At 46.8% G+C, this 14,454-nt stretch overlaps 2 protein-coding genes across 2 annotated transcripts; both read right to left on the bottom strand.

Annotated features, from left to right (window-relative positions):
- Window positions 1-1,369: 1,369 nt before the first annotated feature.
- LOC111564359 (uncharacterized) lies at window positions 1,370-5,020 on the bottom strand. The gene is made up of 6 exons (XM_023263870.3): window positions 4,641-5,020; window positions 4,405-4,509; window positions 3,491-3,600; window positions 3,071-3,343; window positions 2,820-2,999; window positions 1,370-2,728 (listed from the first exon to the last, which is right to left on the bottom strand). The coding sequence occupies exons 1-6, from the start codon at window positions 4,846-4,848 to the stop codon at window positions 1,493-1,495; spliced, it is 2,112 nt and encodes a 703-aa protein (XP_023119638.2). The 5' UTR covers window positions 4,849-5,020; the 3' UTR covers window positions 1,370-1,492.
- Window positions 5,021-10,521: 5,501 nt separating this feature from the next.
- Window positions 10,522-13,804, bottom strand: LOC111564350 (dentin sialophosphoprotein-like). The gene is made up of 6 exons (XM_023263857.3): window positions 13,406-13,804; window positions 13,170-13,274; window positions 12,260-12,369; window positions 11,840-12,112; window positions 11,589-11,768; window positions 10,522-11,497 (listed from the first exon to the last, which is right to left on the bottom strand). The coding sequence occupies exons 1-6, from the start codon at window positions 13,611-13,613 to the stop codon at window positions 10,685-10,687; spliced, it is 1,689 nt and encodes a 562-aa protein (XP_023119625.1). The 5' UTR covers window positions 13,614-13,804; the 3' UTR covers window positions 10,522-10,684.
- Between the last annotated feature and the right edge of the window lie 650 nt (window positions 13,805-14,454).

Below are 14,454 nucleotides of genomic sequence, written 5' to 3'. Positions count from 1 at the left end.
TCTGGCATATGGGGCAATGAGCAGCCTTGGAGGAGGACTGCACTCTCCAAGTGCTTTTCTGGTTGTATTTTTGTGTTTGGCCTTCATCACATTGAGTCGGGGGGTTCTGCTGGAGTAGAACCATGTTGAAGGGTTTATTCTGTTCACCCAGCTGGATGTGAGATTTACTGAATTCTATGACTTCAAACGCCAACAAAAAACAACACAAACTGACAAATGTGAGTTAGAACTAGAACCAGCTTAGACAAGAATCACTGATCACCACCCTTCTGCACAACCCCTTCAGGTCCAGTTCTGTGTGTACACAGCATTTATAAATGAGGCCCAGTTCTACTTCACTCTGGTTCACATGGTTTGGTCCAGTCTGGGTCATATCATCTGGTCCAGTCTGGGTCAGATGGTTTGGTCAATCTTAGTCAAATAATGTGGTCCTGTCTGCGTTTTATGGTCAAGTCCAATTGGGTCATATGACCTGGTCCATTCTTGGTCAGATGGTTTGGTCCAATCTTGGTCACATGATCTGGTCCAGTGTGGATCAGATAATTTGGTCCAGTCTGTGCAAGTCTTGACTGGTCATTTCAGGGATGGGACAAAGAGTGCCAGTGGGCCACTTTCACAAAGATCTAGGAGTATTGTGGATCCAGAACTTTAAAACAAATTTACTATGGAGAGGAAGCATGGTGGAGCCACCAGATCTGACCAAGACATCAAGACCAGACTAATCCATCCGACCCAAGCAAGACAAGATCATTGGACCAAGACCACGTGAGCCAGACTGGATTTCAGTGAGACTGCAGGAATGTGATCTGACTCAGAACCTCCCTGAGGAACCACTATGAGTCCCAGAAAATTTTCAAGGAATTCTGGAACCTCAGAATCTCCAGGGAAACTGAAAGTTCATTACAGTTTCCTTGTGTGCCCAACTATGGTTTTCCTGTAGTTGTGTGGACCATCAGTAATCCACTGGGTGTTCAGTTCCTCAGATGCTGCAGTGCATGAAGACTCTTATGTTCACTCTTGCCACCAACAGGACATCTGGTGGGTTTTATTTTTTGTTCAGACATTAGTTAGCAGCTGCAGGAAGTAAATAAACCTGGAAGACAGAGGCAGCTACTCGGTCTGATGGTTCACCTGGACAGTGATGGGGCAGGGCTACACAAAGCTGGACCCCTATTGGTCAAGAATTACCAAACACAGACACGGATTTGCACCAGATGGGACCGTTAAGGGCTTTATAGGAGGGAAAGGTTTTAAATTCTGCTCTGAAACCGATCAACCCTCACATTACAAAGCTATTCATTTCACCTCAATATGTTCACTATTTTATGTGGAAGCAGAAAAGCTCTACATGAGAAATAAGTAGACTGGATCTGATGCAAAGCTATACTTTATTTGAAAGAGGAGATACAAGGAGTCGGACCAAGGACCTCTGCAGTTGTGGATGGACTGGTCCAGATGTGTAATGGAAGTGCTGGTTGTGGAACTGTCAGCATCAATCATCTGAGACCTCACCACTGCTGTCAGACAGCTCGTCATCCCCAGAAGAGTCGTAATCCCCAGACGCCTCATCCCCAGAAGCATCATCATCCATGAGTTCTGGATCAGAAGCCTCCATGTCATCCATCCCTCTCCCCAGTCTGGGTTCTAAAGGTGAAAAGGTGTCATCATCCTCAGAGTCATAATCATCATCCTCAGAATCATCATCATCATCATCATCCTCCTCATGTTCCTCCATGTCCTCTGGGTCATCAGATGCCTCCAGGTCATCCATCCCTCGCCACAGTCTGGGTTCAAAAGGTAACAAGGCATTCATCTCGGCATCAAACATGTTGGCTGTTGCAGAATCCTCATCGTAGTAATCATCTCCAGAAGAACCATCATCGTATGCCTCATCCCCAGAAGCATCATTATCCATGAATTCTAGATCAGATGCCTCCATCCCTCTCCCCAGTCTGGGTCCTACAGGTGGCAAGGTGTTCAGCATTTCTTCAGTTGTGTTTGAAGCTGCAATTGTGGCATTAGACTGGGCATCAGTGATGTTGGCCATTGTGGAATCCTCATAGTCGGCATCATCGGAATAGTCATCCTCACCATCGTACTCCTCTTCATCGTACTCTTCATTCTCAGAATCATCAGACACCTCCATGTCATCCATCCCTCTCCCCAGTCTGGGTCCTACAGGTGGCAAGGTGTTCAGCATTTCTTCAGTTGTGTTTGAAGCTGCAATTGTGGCATTAGACTGGGCATCAGTGATGTTGGCCATTGTGGAATCCTCATAGTCGGCATCATCGGAATAGTCATCCTCACCATCGTACTCCTCTTCATCGTACTCTTCATTCTCAGAATCATCAGACACCTCCATGTCATCCATCTCTCTCCCCAGTCTGGGTCCTACAGGTGAAAAGGTGTCGTCATCCTCCTCAGAGTCACCAGACGTCTCCATGTCAGCCAACCCTCTCCCCAGTCTGGGTTTTACAGGCATCGAGGAGTTCAGTGTTTCTTCAGCTTCCACCGTCAGTGTTGTGGTTGGAGCTGCTATTGTGGAGTTTGTCTGGGCATCAGTCATGTTGGCTGTTGTGTTGTTGGCGTCATCAGACTCCTCATCATCTGACTGCTCTTCATCCAACTCGTCATCTGAATCCTCCTCATAACCATCCAACTCTTTATCATCCTCATCAGAAGGGCCATCATCTGATGCATCCAGGTATTCTGAGGAATTGTCCACCATCTGTGTGATTACATTTGACAGGTGCATTAGCAGAGTTTCCTTCAACATGTGGAGGTTCTGCTCCTCCCATCATTTCAGTTTCCCCTCTCACCTGTCGGGGTTCCACATTGTGCCAATGACGAGGATTCACCCCCCAGTCCCACTGGTCCTGGTGTTGCAGAGCTCTGCGCCGACGATCCCGCCCATCTCCTCTGGCTGCACCGAAACAAGCCGCCAGCATCGTGGACATCTCCCCAGCCGAATCCAAATAGATCACTTCAAACATGGAGTCCTGCACAACATTCAGCCGTTAGTTCTCCACCCAGCTATGACAAACTGGATGGTGGATCACTCCATCCTTACCTTGTCTGCCGGTGTGGAGATCTGCACCAACACTGGCTCTGGAGTAGTGGTGGTCTGCACCCTCCCAACCACCACATCTTTCCCCAGAGCCTTCACCTTCTGCAGTCTGCTTCCCTGAGGCAGTTTCACAGCCACTTCTGTGCTCCTGCAGCTCACCGCCGGCAGGGTCCACGTTGCAGGATCCTCACAGGCGACCACAGCCGTCATGTTCTCCCGCAGCAGGTGGTCGAAGTAACGCAGCTTCAACTGGTGGAACCACGTTCCATTTGAAACCTGTGGAACAGACCAAGTCGTCACCAGGTAACAGTTTGTCATTAGCTGGAGAACATCCAGGAGTTCCACCGTTTCTGGTGCCTTTGGTCTCTAGTCTCGTTCCACTGAGTAGAAACTCAGTGACAAACTCAGCACCCAGAGATTTACCTGTGATGTCACATGGCAGCTGGTGTAAGGCAGCTTCAGCAGCAGCCACGGCCCCACGGTCCCAACAGAACCATCACATCCCTGCTGCAGCCACGCCAACCTCCTCCCATCTGCAGAGACACCATCAGAACCAACAGGTTAGAAGTCACATAATCTCAGACGGAGACTTTCCAGGTGAGTCCATCTGACAAAAGTAACAGGTGGATCCACTGACGGAGCTGCACCAGGCTTCAGTGCTCTTAAAATATGTTTAGACTCACCAAGAAACATCAACCCAACAGCTGCCTTTATCCTGGAGCTACCAAAACTTCTAATGAAATTATGTTCAACAAACTACACTGAGTTCAGGGAATTAGTTCCTTCTCTCAAGCAAAGCCATTTTATTTACTGCATTTGTAGCAGAAACAACCTGAAACTGATTCCTCACGGTTCACATCTTCCAACTACTATTATCTCATTGAAACAGGAATCAAAGGGTTCTTGACTTCATTTTCTTGATAAAGTAGCTTTTAAGAAATTCATCCAATCAACACTTTAGTCTGATTAACTTTTATTTCAGCTACAGTTGTGTATTTGAACACATTTAAACCCTGAAGTCAAATTTGGGCTCAAAGTCAATATTAAGATGATGCAGTCAGCAACATGATGCCAACCTGACCCATCCAGATCATGTCTGAAGCTGAAGTTCGATCTGAATCAGTCTCAACTTTTACCTTGTAATCATGCAGTTCAGTCAGCAGAGGGAGCAGCTCCCCTCACTTCCTTTTTACCCTCCCTGTTACCTGTCTGCAGGTGAGGCATCATGGGGACCACAAAGAGCATCAGAGGCTGAACACTGAGATGAAGCAGAAAGCTTCCAGAGCCTCTGTGGAGTGAGGCGGTGCAGCAGCAGCAGGTGGATCAATCAGACTCACCTTGCAGATGCAGGTCAGAGTATCGGATGAGCGACAAGCGAACAGAGAGTGACGTGTCGCTGCAGAGAAACTGCGGTCGGCCCAAATCTGATGCATCTGCAGCATCTGCAACACAAATGTTCACTTTTTACACTTTCAACATGTGGCCACATTTCCCTCCAAGCTCTGCTCTCTTACACCTGCTGTTTATCACGCCCTCTCTTACCTGAGCTCACCTCAAGCAGCAGCATTTTTACCTTTCACAAACTTCCACACCAGCACCGGCAGGAAGCCTCCCCCGCTGCGGGTCTCCATCGGCGGCTCGGAGTCCGAGATCAGCGCCTTGGAGCCGGCCAAAGCCCCGTGTGCGTCCCGACGCGGTTCCTCTGCCGTGGTGAGCCGGGCTAGAAGCACCAAAGCGGGCCAAACCCAGGCCATCGTCATCCGTCTGTTAACCGCCGACATGCTCCGGTCCACTGCGCTGCTCTCTGCCCGCCGGGAAGCACCGAAGAGCGGCTGGAAGCTGCTGCAGACTGCCGCCTCACCTGAGGATGATAAAGCTGCTGAACACCTGGAGCCGCCTGCTGATTGGATAATTAGAGGAGGAACCTGAGCCGCTGCTCTGAGCAGCTGAAGCTCTTTCACTTCTAACTGTCCACTTTATTGAAGTCCTGGCGGTGAAACAGGGTCACCATCCCAACAGCAGCAACAAGGAAACTTCTTCTCACTGTGACCCAAAGAATCCAGACATGGAGCAGAAAAACCTGCAGCTAAATTCAGGACAAATACATCCCAATCAGACTGAATGCATGACGTTCTGGTTTTCATTGCTTTACATTTTGTTGCAGTTGAAATCTGTTCTCCAGATTCCTACATATGTACACAGGACACGTGTCTGTTTGGAATTTGATGAAAAAAAGGAAATAAAATACATTCTTTCTTGAGTTTGTGTTGAGAGTCATTTTGGTTTAAATCCCACATGACCACAGAGATAATTTTAATTCTTTTCATGCTTGATTGTTTTTTTTAGACCACTTTGTTTGTGTTAATGTCTTTGGCATCAGTTTTGGCAAAGCTGTGCTCCCATAATGCATCAACAACGCTCTCTGTACAGAAATTACAGTTAGGACCTCAATGACAAATATTATTATTGTTGTTGTTGTTGTTATTATTATTATTTTGCCTCCAATCAGTGATGGGCAGCAACACAGAGTCTGATGCGTGATGATGATGATAATTATTTTTATGAAGCAGTATAAGGTGAAAGAATCACACGTGTTAACTTAAAGTCTGGAACATATAATCTGTTTTTCATCAATGAGATCAAACTTGTCACCTTCTGATTGGACTATTACCTGATATTATTTTAGAAAAAGCTGAATTGATCACTTTGAACAAGTGGGAGAGCAGGAAGCAGCAGAAATGTAGAGGAAACCGATTTTCTCTGGAGGTGTTGGAGAAAGAAGATAAAATATTCAAAATATATGACACAAGAAACAGAAATACAGGCAAACGAGTACAGTGGATTTGTGGATTACAGTGTGAGGTTGTATATAAATGCAACACAAACAGAGCTGTAAAATACTTTATAGCCAGAAAAGTCTGAAGATTGACCACATCAGCAACAAGGAGGAGAGCTTTGTTTTTAATATATATAAATTATACATATACACTACTGGCCAAAAGTTTTAGAACAGCTCAGTTTTTCCAGTTTTTTTATTGTACTATTGTATTATTGTTTTTTATTAACTCATTTAACAATGAGTTAATGTCTCATTGTACCAGTACCTGAGTTCCTCAGGGTTCTGTCTTAGGACCGATACTGTTCACATTATACATGCTTCCCTTAGGCAATATTATTAGGAAGCACTGTATTAATTTCCATTGTTATGCTGACGACACTCACTTGTATTTATCTATGAAGCCAGATGAAACTAATCAGCTAGCCAGACTGCAAGATTGTCTTAAGGACATAAAGACCTGGATGACCTGTAATTTTCTACTACTAAATTCAGACCAGACTGAAGTCATTGTATTTGGCCCCAAAAATCTCAGAAACTCGCTTTCAAAGCAGATAGTTACTCTGGATGGCATTACTTTGGCCTCCAATACGACTGTTCAAAGGTTCTTTACCGTCATTGTTATAAAAACAACGAGAAGCACAGCGTTTTCAGCATTTGTTGTTATTGAGGAGTCTTTTGGATTGTAGAAAGAAACTGTTGGTCATTCTGGAAGTTCTTGCTCGGATGGATGTGAACCTTCTCCCTGATGGTAGCAGTTGGAACAGATGGTGGGCAGGGTGGGAGGAGTCTCTGATGATTCTGTGTGAGTGTTGCAGGGAGCAGGAGGTGGAGATGGTGGTGATATCTGGTAGTGGAACTCCGATGATTCTACCAGCTGTTTTTATGGCCCGCTGTATGGCTGCCTGCTGCTGAACCAGACAGCCACGCAGTCGCTCAGCATGCTCTCCATGGAACACCTATAGAAATTCATCAGCCGTTTCTGTGGTAGCTTCTCTCTCCTCAACTTTCTCAGATAGTTGAGGCGCTGCTGGGCCTTGCCAATGACTGAGGCAGTGTTGGTGTCCCAGGATAGCTGCTCAGTCACAGTAAGACCCAGGAACTTGAAGCATGTGCCTTGTTCCACCTCCTCTCCACTGATGTAGAGTGGATGGTGCTGTCCTGACTTCCTGAAATCTACAGTAACTTCTTTGGTCTTCTTGATGTTCAGGCTGAGATGGTGCTCTACACACCATGAGACCAGATTTTGCACTTCCCTCCTGTATGCAGACTCATTGTTGTTAGTGAGAAGTACAAGCACAGTAGTGTCGTCTGCAGATTTCGAGGTATAGTTGGATGGATAGGAGGGAAAACAGTCATGTGTTTAGAGCAGTGGACTGAGCACACATCCTTGTGGGAAACCTGTGCTGATGGTTGTTGCAGAAGATCGGTGCTTCCCCAGCCTGACGGTCTGTGTGCAGTTTGTCAGGAAGTCCAGAACCCAGTTGCACAGTGAGGGGTTGATATTTAAGTCTTGCAGTTTTGTGAGGAGTTTGCCTGGTAGGATGGTGTTAAAGGTGGAGCTAAAGGTAACTCTATCAAGGAACCTCAGCATTATCTGACAGGAGTTAGCAAGAGAGATCATATTTCTCCTATATTGGTTTCTCTTCATTGGCTTCCTGTGAAATGTAGAATAGAATTCAAAATCCTTCTTCTGACATATAAAGCTCTTAACAACCAATCTCCATCATATCTTAAAGACCTGATAGTACCATATTATCCTAGCAGAACTCTTCGTTCTCAGACTGCAGGCTTACTTGGAGAAGTGACCTGTAACTTCTCTCTAAAAGTAGAATGGGAGGCAGAGCCTTCAGTTATCAGCTCCTCTCTTGTGGAACCAGCTCCCAGTTTGGGTTCTGGAGGCGGACACCCTCTCTAATTTTAAGACCAGGCTTAAAACCTTCCTTTTTGACAAATCTTATAGTTAGGACTGACTGGGGGACCCTGAGGGGGTCAGCTGGAGTCTTCCTCTTGGACGTCCCTTAGTTCTGCCCCTAGTTCTGCTGCATCAGGCCTAGGCTGCTGGAGGACCTCTCTGGATGCACTGAGCCCTTCTCTATCTACCATTATATTTAATATATATATACCATTATTGCATTACACTCACTCTGTTTCTCCCTGTGTCCTTTCTCCGAGTGTCCCTCATCCCAGAGCTGGATGCTTCAGATCTGTGGTTGTTCTCCCACCAACTGGCCTAATCTCCATCTGTGGGATGCTGCTGCTGCTGACCTTCCTCCAGCCCACTGCTTCCAGCTGCCCATTTCCATCAATCTACTCTGCATCACCCTCACTATACTTGATTTGCTCATCTACTTACTGTTTGAATTTTACTACCAGCTATATATGTAGTATAATTATGTCAGAGCCATACATCATAACAGTAAACTAGGAATCAATTTACATGCTAGCTTGTACTTTGTATGTATCATCTATCTGATCATACATGTATCCGACTGTCTTATATCTTCCTTGTTCCCCACCCCCCTCTACCTCTCAACCCTCCTTCCAGCAGGCAGATGGGTCCCCCCACATAAAGATCCGGGTTCTGCTCCAGGTTTCTTCCCATGAAAAGGTGTTTTTTCTTGTCACTGTCTCCTTAGGGCTGCTCTGGGGTTCATATGAGTTCTGTAAAAAAATCTGAACTGTAATTGGCGCTACTAAATAAAATAGAATTCAAATTGTTCGCTGAAAGGAAAGCATAGAACAAATAAACACGTGAAGTTAAAAAAAAAACAATCAATGTAGAAACCAAAATGTATTCTAAACTTCTCACCCATGAAAGTACCTCCTTTGGCAGATCTAACAGCTGTACACACTCATTCTTTCCACAATGGAAATCAAATATTCTTCAGAAAGTTCTTCCAGATCTGCAGTAGAAGTTCCATAAATGTGCAGTTCTTGTAGGTTCTTTACTTTCACTCTTCTGTCCAGTTCATCCCAACCAGCTCCATTGAGTGTAAGTCTGGAGACTCCATTTTCTCAACCATTCATTCTCCTGAAGCAGCTGATGGGTACCAGACGGCCAAAAGGGCGGCAGCCACGGAAGCAAAAACGTGGGTGTGGGAGGAGTTCGGAGAGGCTATGGAAAAGGACTTTTGGCTGGCCTCAAGGAAGTTCTTACAAACCATTTGCTGCCTCAGGCAAGGGAGGCAGGGCTTTTCCCCAGGCTGTGTACAGTCGGAGCGGAGAACTGCTGACCCGTACTGGAGACATTATCGAGCGGTGGAAAGAGCACTTTGAGGAACTCCTGAATCTGGTAAACACGTCCTCTGTGGAGGAGGCAGAGCCTGAAGACTCGGGGGAATCTTCATTCATATCCATGGCAGAGGTTGGCAATGTAGTTAAGAAGTTCTTTGGTGGCAAGGCGCCAGGTGTGGATGAGATCTGCCCTGAGATCTCAATTTACTAGTCCGTTTTTGTTCCAATCCTCACCTATGGTCATGAGTTCTGGGTAGTGACTGAAGGAACAAAATTGCGAACACAAGCGGCTGAAATGAGCTTCCTCCGTAGGGTGTCTGGGCTCAGCCTTAGAGATAGGGAGAGAAGCTCAGAGTAGAGCCGCTGATCCTTCACCTCTAAAGGAACCAGTTGAGGTGGTTTGGACGTCTGATTTGGATGCCTCAAGGGAGGCTTCCTTTGGAAGTTTTCCCAAACACTTCCAAATGGAAGGAGACCCCGGGGCAGACCCAGAACTTGCTGGAGAGATCATGTATCTCGTCTAGCCTGGAAACACCTTGGGAAGAGCTGAAAAGTGTTGTTGGGTGGGGGGAGGAACATCGGCTGCCTCCGTGGCTGACCCCAGATAAGCAAAAGATGGATGGCCTAGCACTATTAAATTACCATACTGTTGTGAATCTAATAAAGTTGGATATGTGATGTACCAGCAGCAGGTAACCTCTGTGCCCAGATCAATGACTGACATCTTGTTGCATCTCTGATCAAGCACTCATTCCAAATCAACCTCTTTGGACTTCAAAGTTCGCCCAACAGACGAAGTCAAAGTTCAGGAAGATGTGATGAAAAAGCACTGTGTCCATGTTTCATGAGGACTGCCTGCATCCACACATCTCTGGATGTCTGTTAGTTTCCAGACCTCTGGAAACAAAGCTAATGTTAGCTACAATACATGCTAACACTAAGGATGTTCTATAGTTGTGTGGACCATCAGTAATCCACTGGTTGCTTAGTTCCTCAGATGCTGCAGTGCATGAAGACTCTTATGTTCACTCTTGCCACCAACAAGACATCTGGTGGGTTTTATTTGTGGTTCAGACATTAGTTAGCAGCTGTAGGAAGTAAATAAACCTGGAGGACAGAGGCAGCTACTCGGTCTGATGGTTCACCTGGACAGTGAGGGGGTGGGGCTACACAAAGCCAGACCCCTATTGGTCAAGAATTACCAAACACAAATGGATTTACACCAGATGGGACCATTAAGGGCTTTATAGGAGGGAAGGGTTTTAAATTCTGCTCTGAAACTGATCAACCCTCACATTCCAAATCTATTCATTTCACCTCAATATGTTGACCATTTTATGTGGAAGCAGAAAAGCTCTACATGAGAAATAAGCAGACTGGATCTGATGGAAAGTTGTACTTTATTTAAAAGAGAATGAGGAGATACAAGGAGTTGGACTAAGGACCTCTGCAGTTGTGGCTGGATCTGTGGTGGAGGTCTAGGAGCTGGGGGGGGCCACTGGTCCAGATGTGTACTGGAGGTGCTGGTTGTGGAACTGTCAGCATCAATCATCTGAGACCTCACCACTGCTGTCAGACAGCTCGTCATCCCCAGAAGAGTCGTAATTCCCAGACGCCTCATCCCCAGAAGCATCATCATCCATGAGTTCTGGATCAGAAGCCTCCATGTCATCCATCCCTCTCCCCAGTCTGGGTTCTAAAGGTGAAAAGGTGTCATCATCCTCAGAGTCATCATCATCCTCAGAGTCATCATCATCCTCAGAATCATCATCATCCTCATGTTCCTCCATGTCCTCTGAGTCATCAGATGCCTCCAGGTCATCCATCCCTCGCCACAGTCTGGGTTCAAAAGGTAACAAGGCATTCATCTCAGCATCAAACATGTTGGCTGTTGCAGAATCCTCATCGTAGTAATCATCTCCAGAAGAATCATCATCGTACGCCTCATCCCCAGAAGCATCATTATCCATGAATTCGAGATCAGACACCTCTATGTCATCCATCCCTCTCCCCAGTCTGGGTCCTACAGGTGAAAAAGTGTCGTCATCCTCCTCAGAGTCACCAGACGTCTCCATGTCAGCCAACCCTCTCCCCAGTCTGGGTTTTACAGGCATCGAGGAGTTCAGTGTTTCTTCAGCTTCCACCGTCAGTGTTGTGGTTGGAGCTGCTATTGTGGAGTTTGTCTGGGTATCAGTCATGTTGGCCGTTGTGTTGTTGGTGTCAGACTCCTCATCATCTGACTGCTCTTCATCCAACTCGTCATCTGAATCCTCCTCATAACCATCCAACTCTTCATCATCCTCATCAGAAGGGCCATCATCTGATGCATCCAGGTATTCTGAGGAATTGTCCACCATCTGTGTGATTACATTTGACAGGTGCATTAGCAGAGTTTCCTTCAACATGTGGAGGTTCTGCTCCTCCCATCATTTCAGTTTCCCCTCTCACCTGTCGGGGTTCCACATTGTGCCAATGACGAGGATTCACCCCCCAGTCCCACTGGTCCTGGTGTTGCAGAGCTCTGCGCCGACGATCCCGCCCATCTCCTCTGGCTGCACCGAAACAAGCCGCCAGCATCGTGGACATCTCCCCAGCCGAATCCAAATAGATCACTTCAAACATGGAGTCCTGCACAACATTCAGCCATTAGTTCTCCACCCAACTATGACAAACTGGATGGTGGATCACTCCATCCTTACCTTGTCTGCCGGTGTGGAGATCTGCACCAACACTGGCCCTGGAGTAGTGGTGGTCTGCACCCTCCCAACCACCACATCTTTCCCCAGAGCCTTCACCTTCTGCAGTCTGCTTCCCTGAGGCAGTTTCACAGCCACTTCTGTGCTCCTGCAGCTCACCGCCGGCAGGGTCCACATTGCAGGATCCTCACAGGCGACCACAGCCGTCATGTTCTCCCGCAGCAGGTGGTCGAAGTAACGCAGCTTCAACTGGTGGAACCACGTTCCATTTGAAACCTGTGGAACAGACCAAGTCATCACCAGTTAACAGTTTGTCATTAGCTGGAGAACATCCAGGAGTTCCACCGTTTCTGGTGCCTTTGGTCTCCAGTCTCGTTCCACTGAGTAGAAACTCGGTGACAAACTCAGCACCCAGAGATTTACCTGTGATGTCACATGGCAGCTGGTGTAAGGCAGCTTCAGCAGCAGCCACGGCCCCACAGTCCCAATAGAACCATCACATCCCTGCTGCAGCCACGCCAACCTCCTCCCATCTGCAGAGACACCATCAGAACCAACAGGTTAGAAGTCACATGATCTCAGACGGAGACTTTCCAGGTGAGTCCATCTGACAAAGGTAACAGGTGGATCCACCGACGGAGCTGCACCAGGCTTCAGTGCTCTTAAAATATGTTTAGACTCACCAAGAAGCATCAACCCAACAGCTGCCTTCATCTTGGAACTACCAAAACTTCTAATGAAATTATGTTCAACCAACAAACTACACTGAGTTCAGGGAATTAGTTCCTTCTCTCAAACAAAGCCATTTTATTTACTGCATTTTTAGCAGAAACAACCTGAAGCTGATTCCTCACAGTTCACATCTTCCAACTACTATTATCTCATTGAAACAGGAATCAAAGGGTTCTTGACTTCATTTTTTTGATAAAGTAGCTTTTAAGAAATTCATCCAATCAACACTTTAGTCTGATTAACTTTTATTTCAGCTACAGTTGTGTATTTGAACACATTTAAACCCTGAAGTCAAATTTGGGCTCAGTCAATATTAAGATGATGCAGTCAGCAACATGATGCCAACCTGACCCATCCAGATCATGTCTGAAGCTCGATCTGAATCAGGCTCAACTTCTACCTTGTAATCATGCAGTTCAGTCAGCAGAGGGAGCAGCTCCCCTCACTTCCTTTTTACCCTCCCTGTTACCTGTCTGCAGGTGAGGCATCATGGGGACCACAAAGAGCATCAGAGGCTGAACACTGAGATGAAGCAGAAAGCTTCCAGAGCCTCTGTGGAGTGAGGCGGTGCAGCAGCAGCAGGTGGATCAATCAGACTCACCTTGCAGATGCAGGTCAGAGTATCGGATGAGCGACAAGCGAACAGAGAGTGACGTGTCGCTGCAGAGAAACTGCGGTCGGCCCAAATCTGATGCATCTGCAGCATCTGCAACACAAATGTTCACTTTTTACACTTTCAACATGTGGCCACATTTCCCTCCAAGCTCTGCTCTCTTACACCTGCTGTTTATCACGCCCTCTCTTACCTGAGCTCACCTCAAGCAGCAGCATTTTTACCTTTCACAAACTTCCACACCAGCACCGGCAGGAAGCCTCCCCCGCTGCGGGTCTCCATCGGCGGCTCCGAGTCCGAGATCAGCGCCTCGGAGCCGGCCAAAGCTCCGTATGCGTCCCGACGCGGTTCCTCTGCCGTGGTGAGCCGGGCTAGAAGCACCAAAGCGGGCCAAACCCAGGCCATCGTCATCCGTCTGTTAGCCGCCGACATGCTCCGGTCCACTGCGCTGCTCTCTGCTCGCCGGGAAGCACCGAAGAGCGGCTGGAAGCTGCTGCAGACTGCCGCCTCACCTGAGGATGATAAAGCTGCTGAACACCTGGAGCCGCCTGCTGATTGGATAATTAGAGGAGGAACCTGAGCCGCTGCTCTGAGCAGCTGAAGCTCTTTCACTTCTAACTGTCCACTTTATTGAAGTCCTGGCGGTGAAACAGGGTCACCATCCCAACAGCAGCAACAAGGAAACTTCTTCTCACTGTGACCCAAAGAATCCAGACATGGAGCAGAAAAACCTGCAGCTAAATTCAGGACAAATACATCCCAATCAGACTGAATGCATGACGTTCTGGTTTTCATTGCTTTACATTTTGTTGCAGTTGAAATCTGTTCTCCAGATTCCTACATATGTACACAGGACACGTGTCTGTTTGGAATTTGATGAAAAAAAGGAAATAAAATACATTCTTTCTTGAGTTTGTGTTGAGGGTCATTTTGGTTTAAATCCCACATGACCACAGAGATAATTTTAATTCTTTTCATGCTTGATTGTTTTTTTTAGACCACTTTGTTTGTGTTAATGTCTTTGGCATCAGTTTTGGCAAAGCTGTGCTCCCATAATGCATCAACAACGCTCTCTGTACAGAAATTACAGTTAGGACCTCAATGAAGACGTCCACATTGAAACCCTTCAGGAAGAAAATTCACTCTGTGATTGAGTATATGAGAGCAGAGTCCAGAACCAGGATCAGGTCCAGCAGACCTAGACCTGTAGCAGCTCAACTGGACCTGAACTCCAGTCAGACATCAGGAGGTGTTTCTACCTGTCTCTGGTCTC

This window comes from Amphiprion ocellaris, chromosome 17 (genome assembly GCF_022539595.1).
Source record: "Amphiprion ocellaris isolate individual 3 ecotype Okinawa chromosome 17, ASM2253959v1, whole genome shotgun sequence".
Classification (NCBI taxonomy): domain Eukaryota; kingdom Metazoa; phylum Chordata; class Actinopteri; family Pomacentridae; genus Amphiprion; species Amphiprion ocellaris.
The sequence above is the reverse complement of the archived record's forward strand: the minus strand, read 5'-3'. Positions and strand labels throughout refer to the sequence as shown.

Bases quoted from the DNA above. Each gene is read 5' to 3' on its own strand.
- LOC111564359 (XM_023263870.3), bottom strand. From the start codon at position 4,848: ATGTCGGCGGTTAACAGACGGATGACGATGGCCTGGGTTTGGCCCGCT. The intron at 3,601-4,404 runs GTGAGTCTGATT...GTGTCTCTGCAG, and splicing joins CTCTGACCTGCATCTGCAAG to ATGGGAGGAGGTTGGCGTGG. The intron at 3,000-3,070 runs GTAAGGATGGAG...AATGTTGTGCAG, and splicing joins TCTCCACACCGGCAGACAAG to GACTCCATGTTTGAAGTGAT.
- LOC111564350 (XM_023263857.3), bottom strand. From the start codon at position 13,613: ATGTCGGCGGCTAACAGACGGATGACGATGGCCTGGGTTTGGCCCGCT. The intron at 11,769-11,839 runs GTAAGGATGGAG...AATGTTGTGCAG, and splicing joins TCTCCACACCGGCAGACAAG to GACTCCATGTTTGAAGTGAT. The intron at 11,498-11,588 runs GTGAGAGGGGAA...GTAATCACACAG, and splicing joins ACAATGTGGAACCCCGACAG to ATGGTGGACAATTCCTCAGA.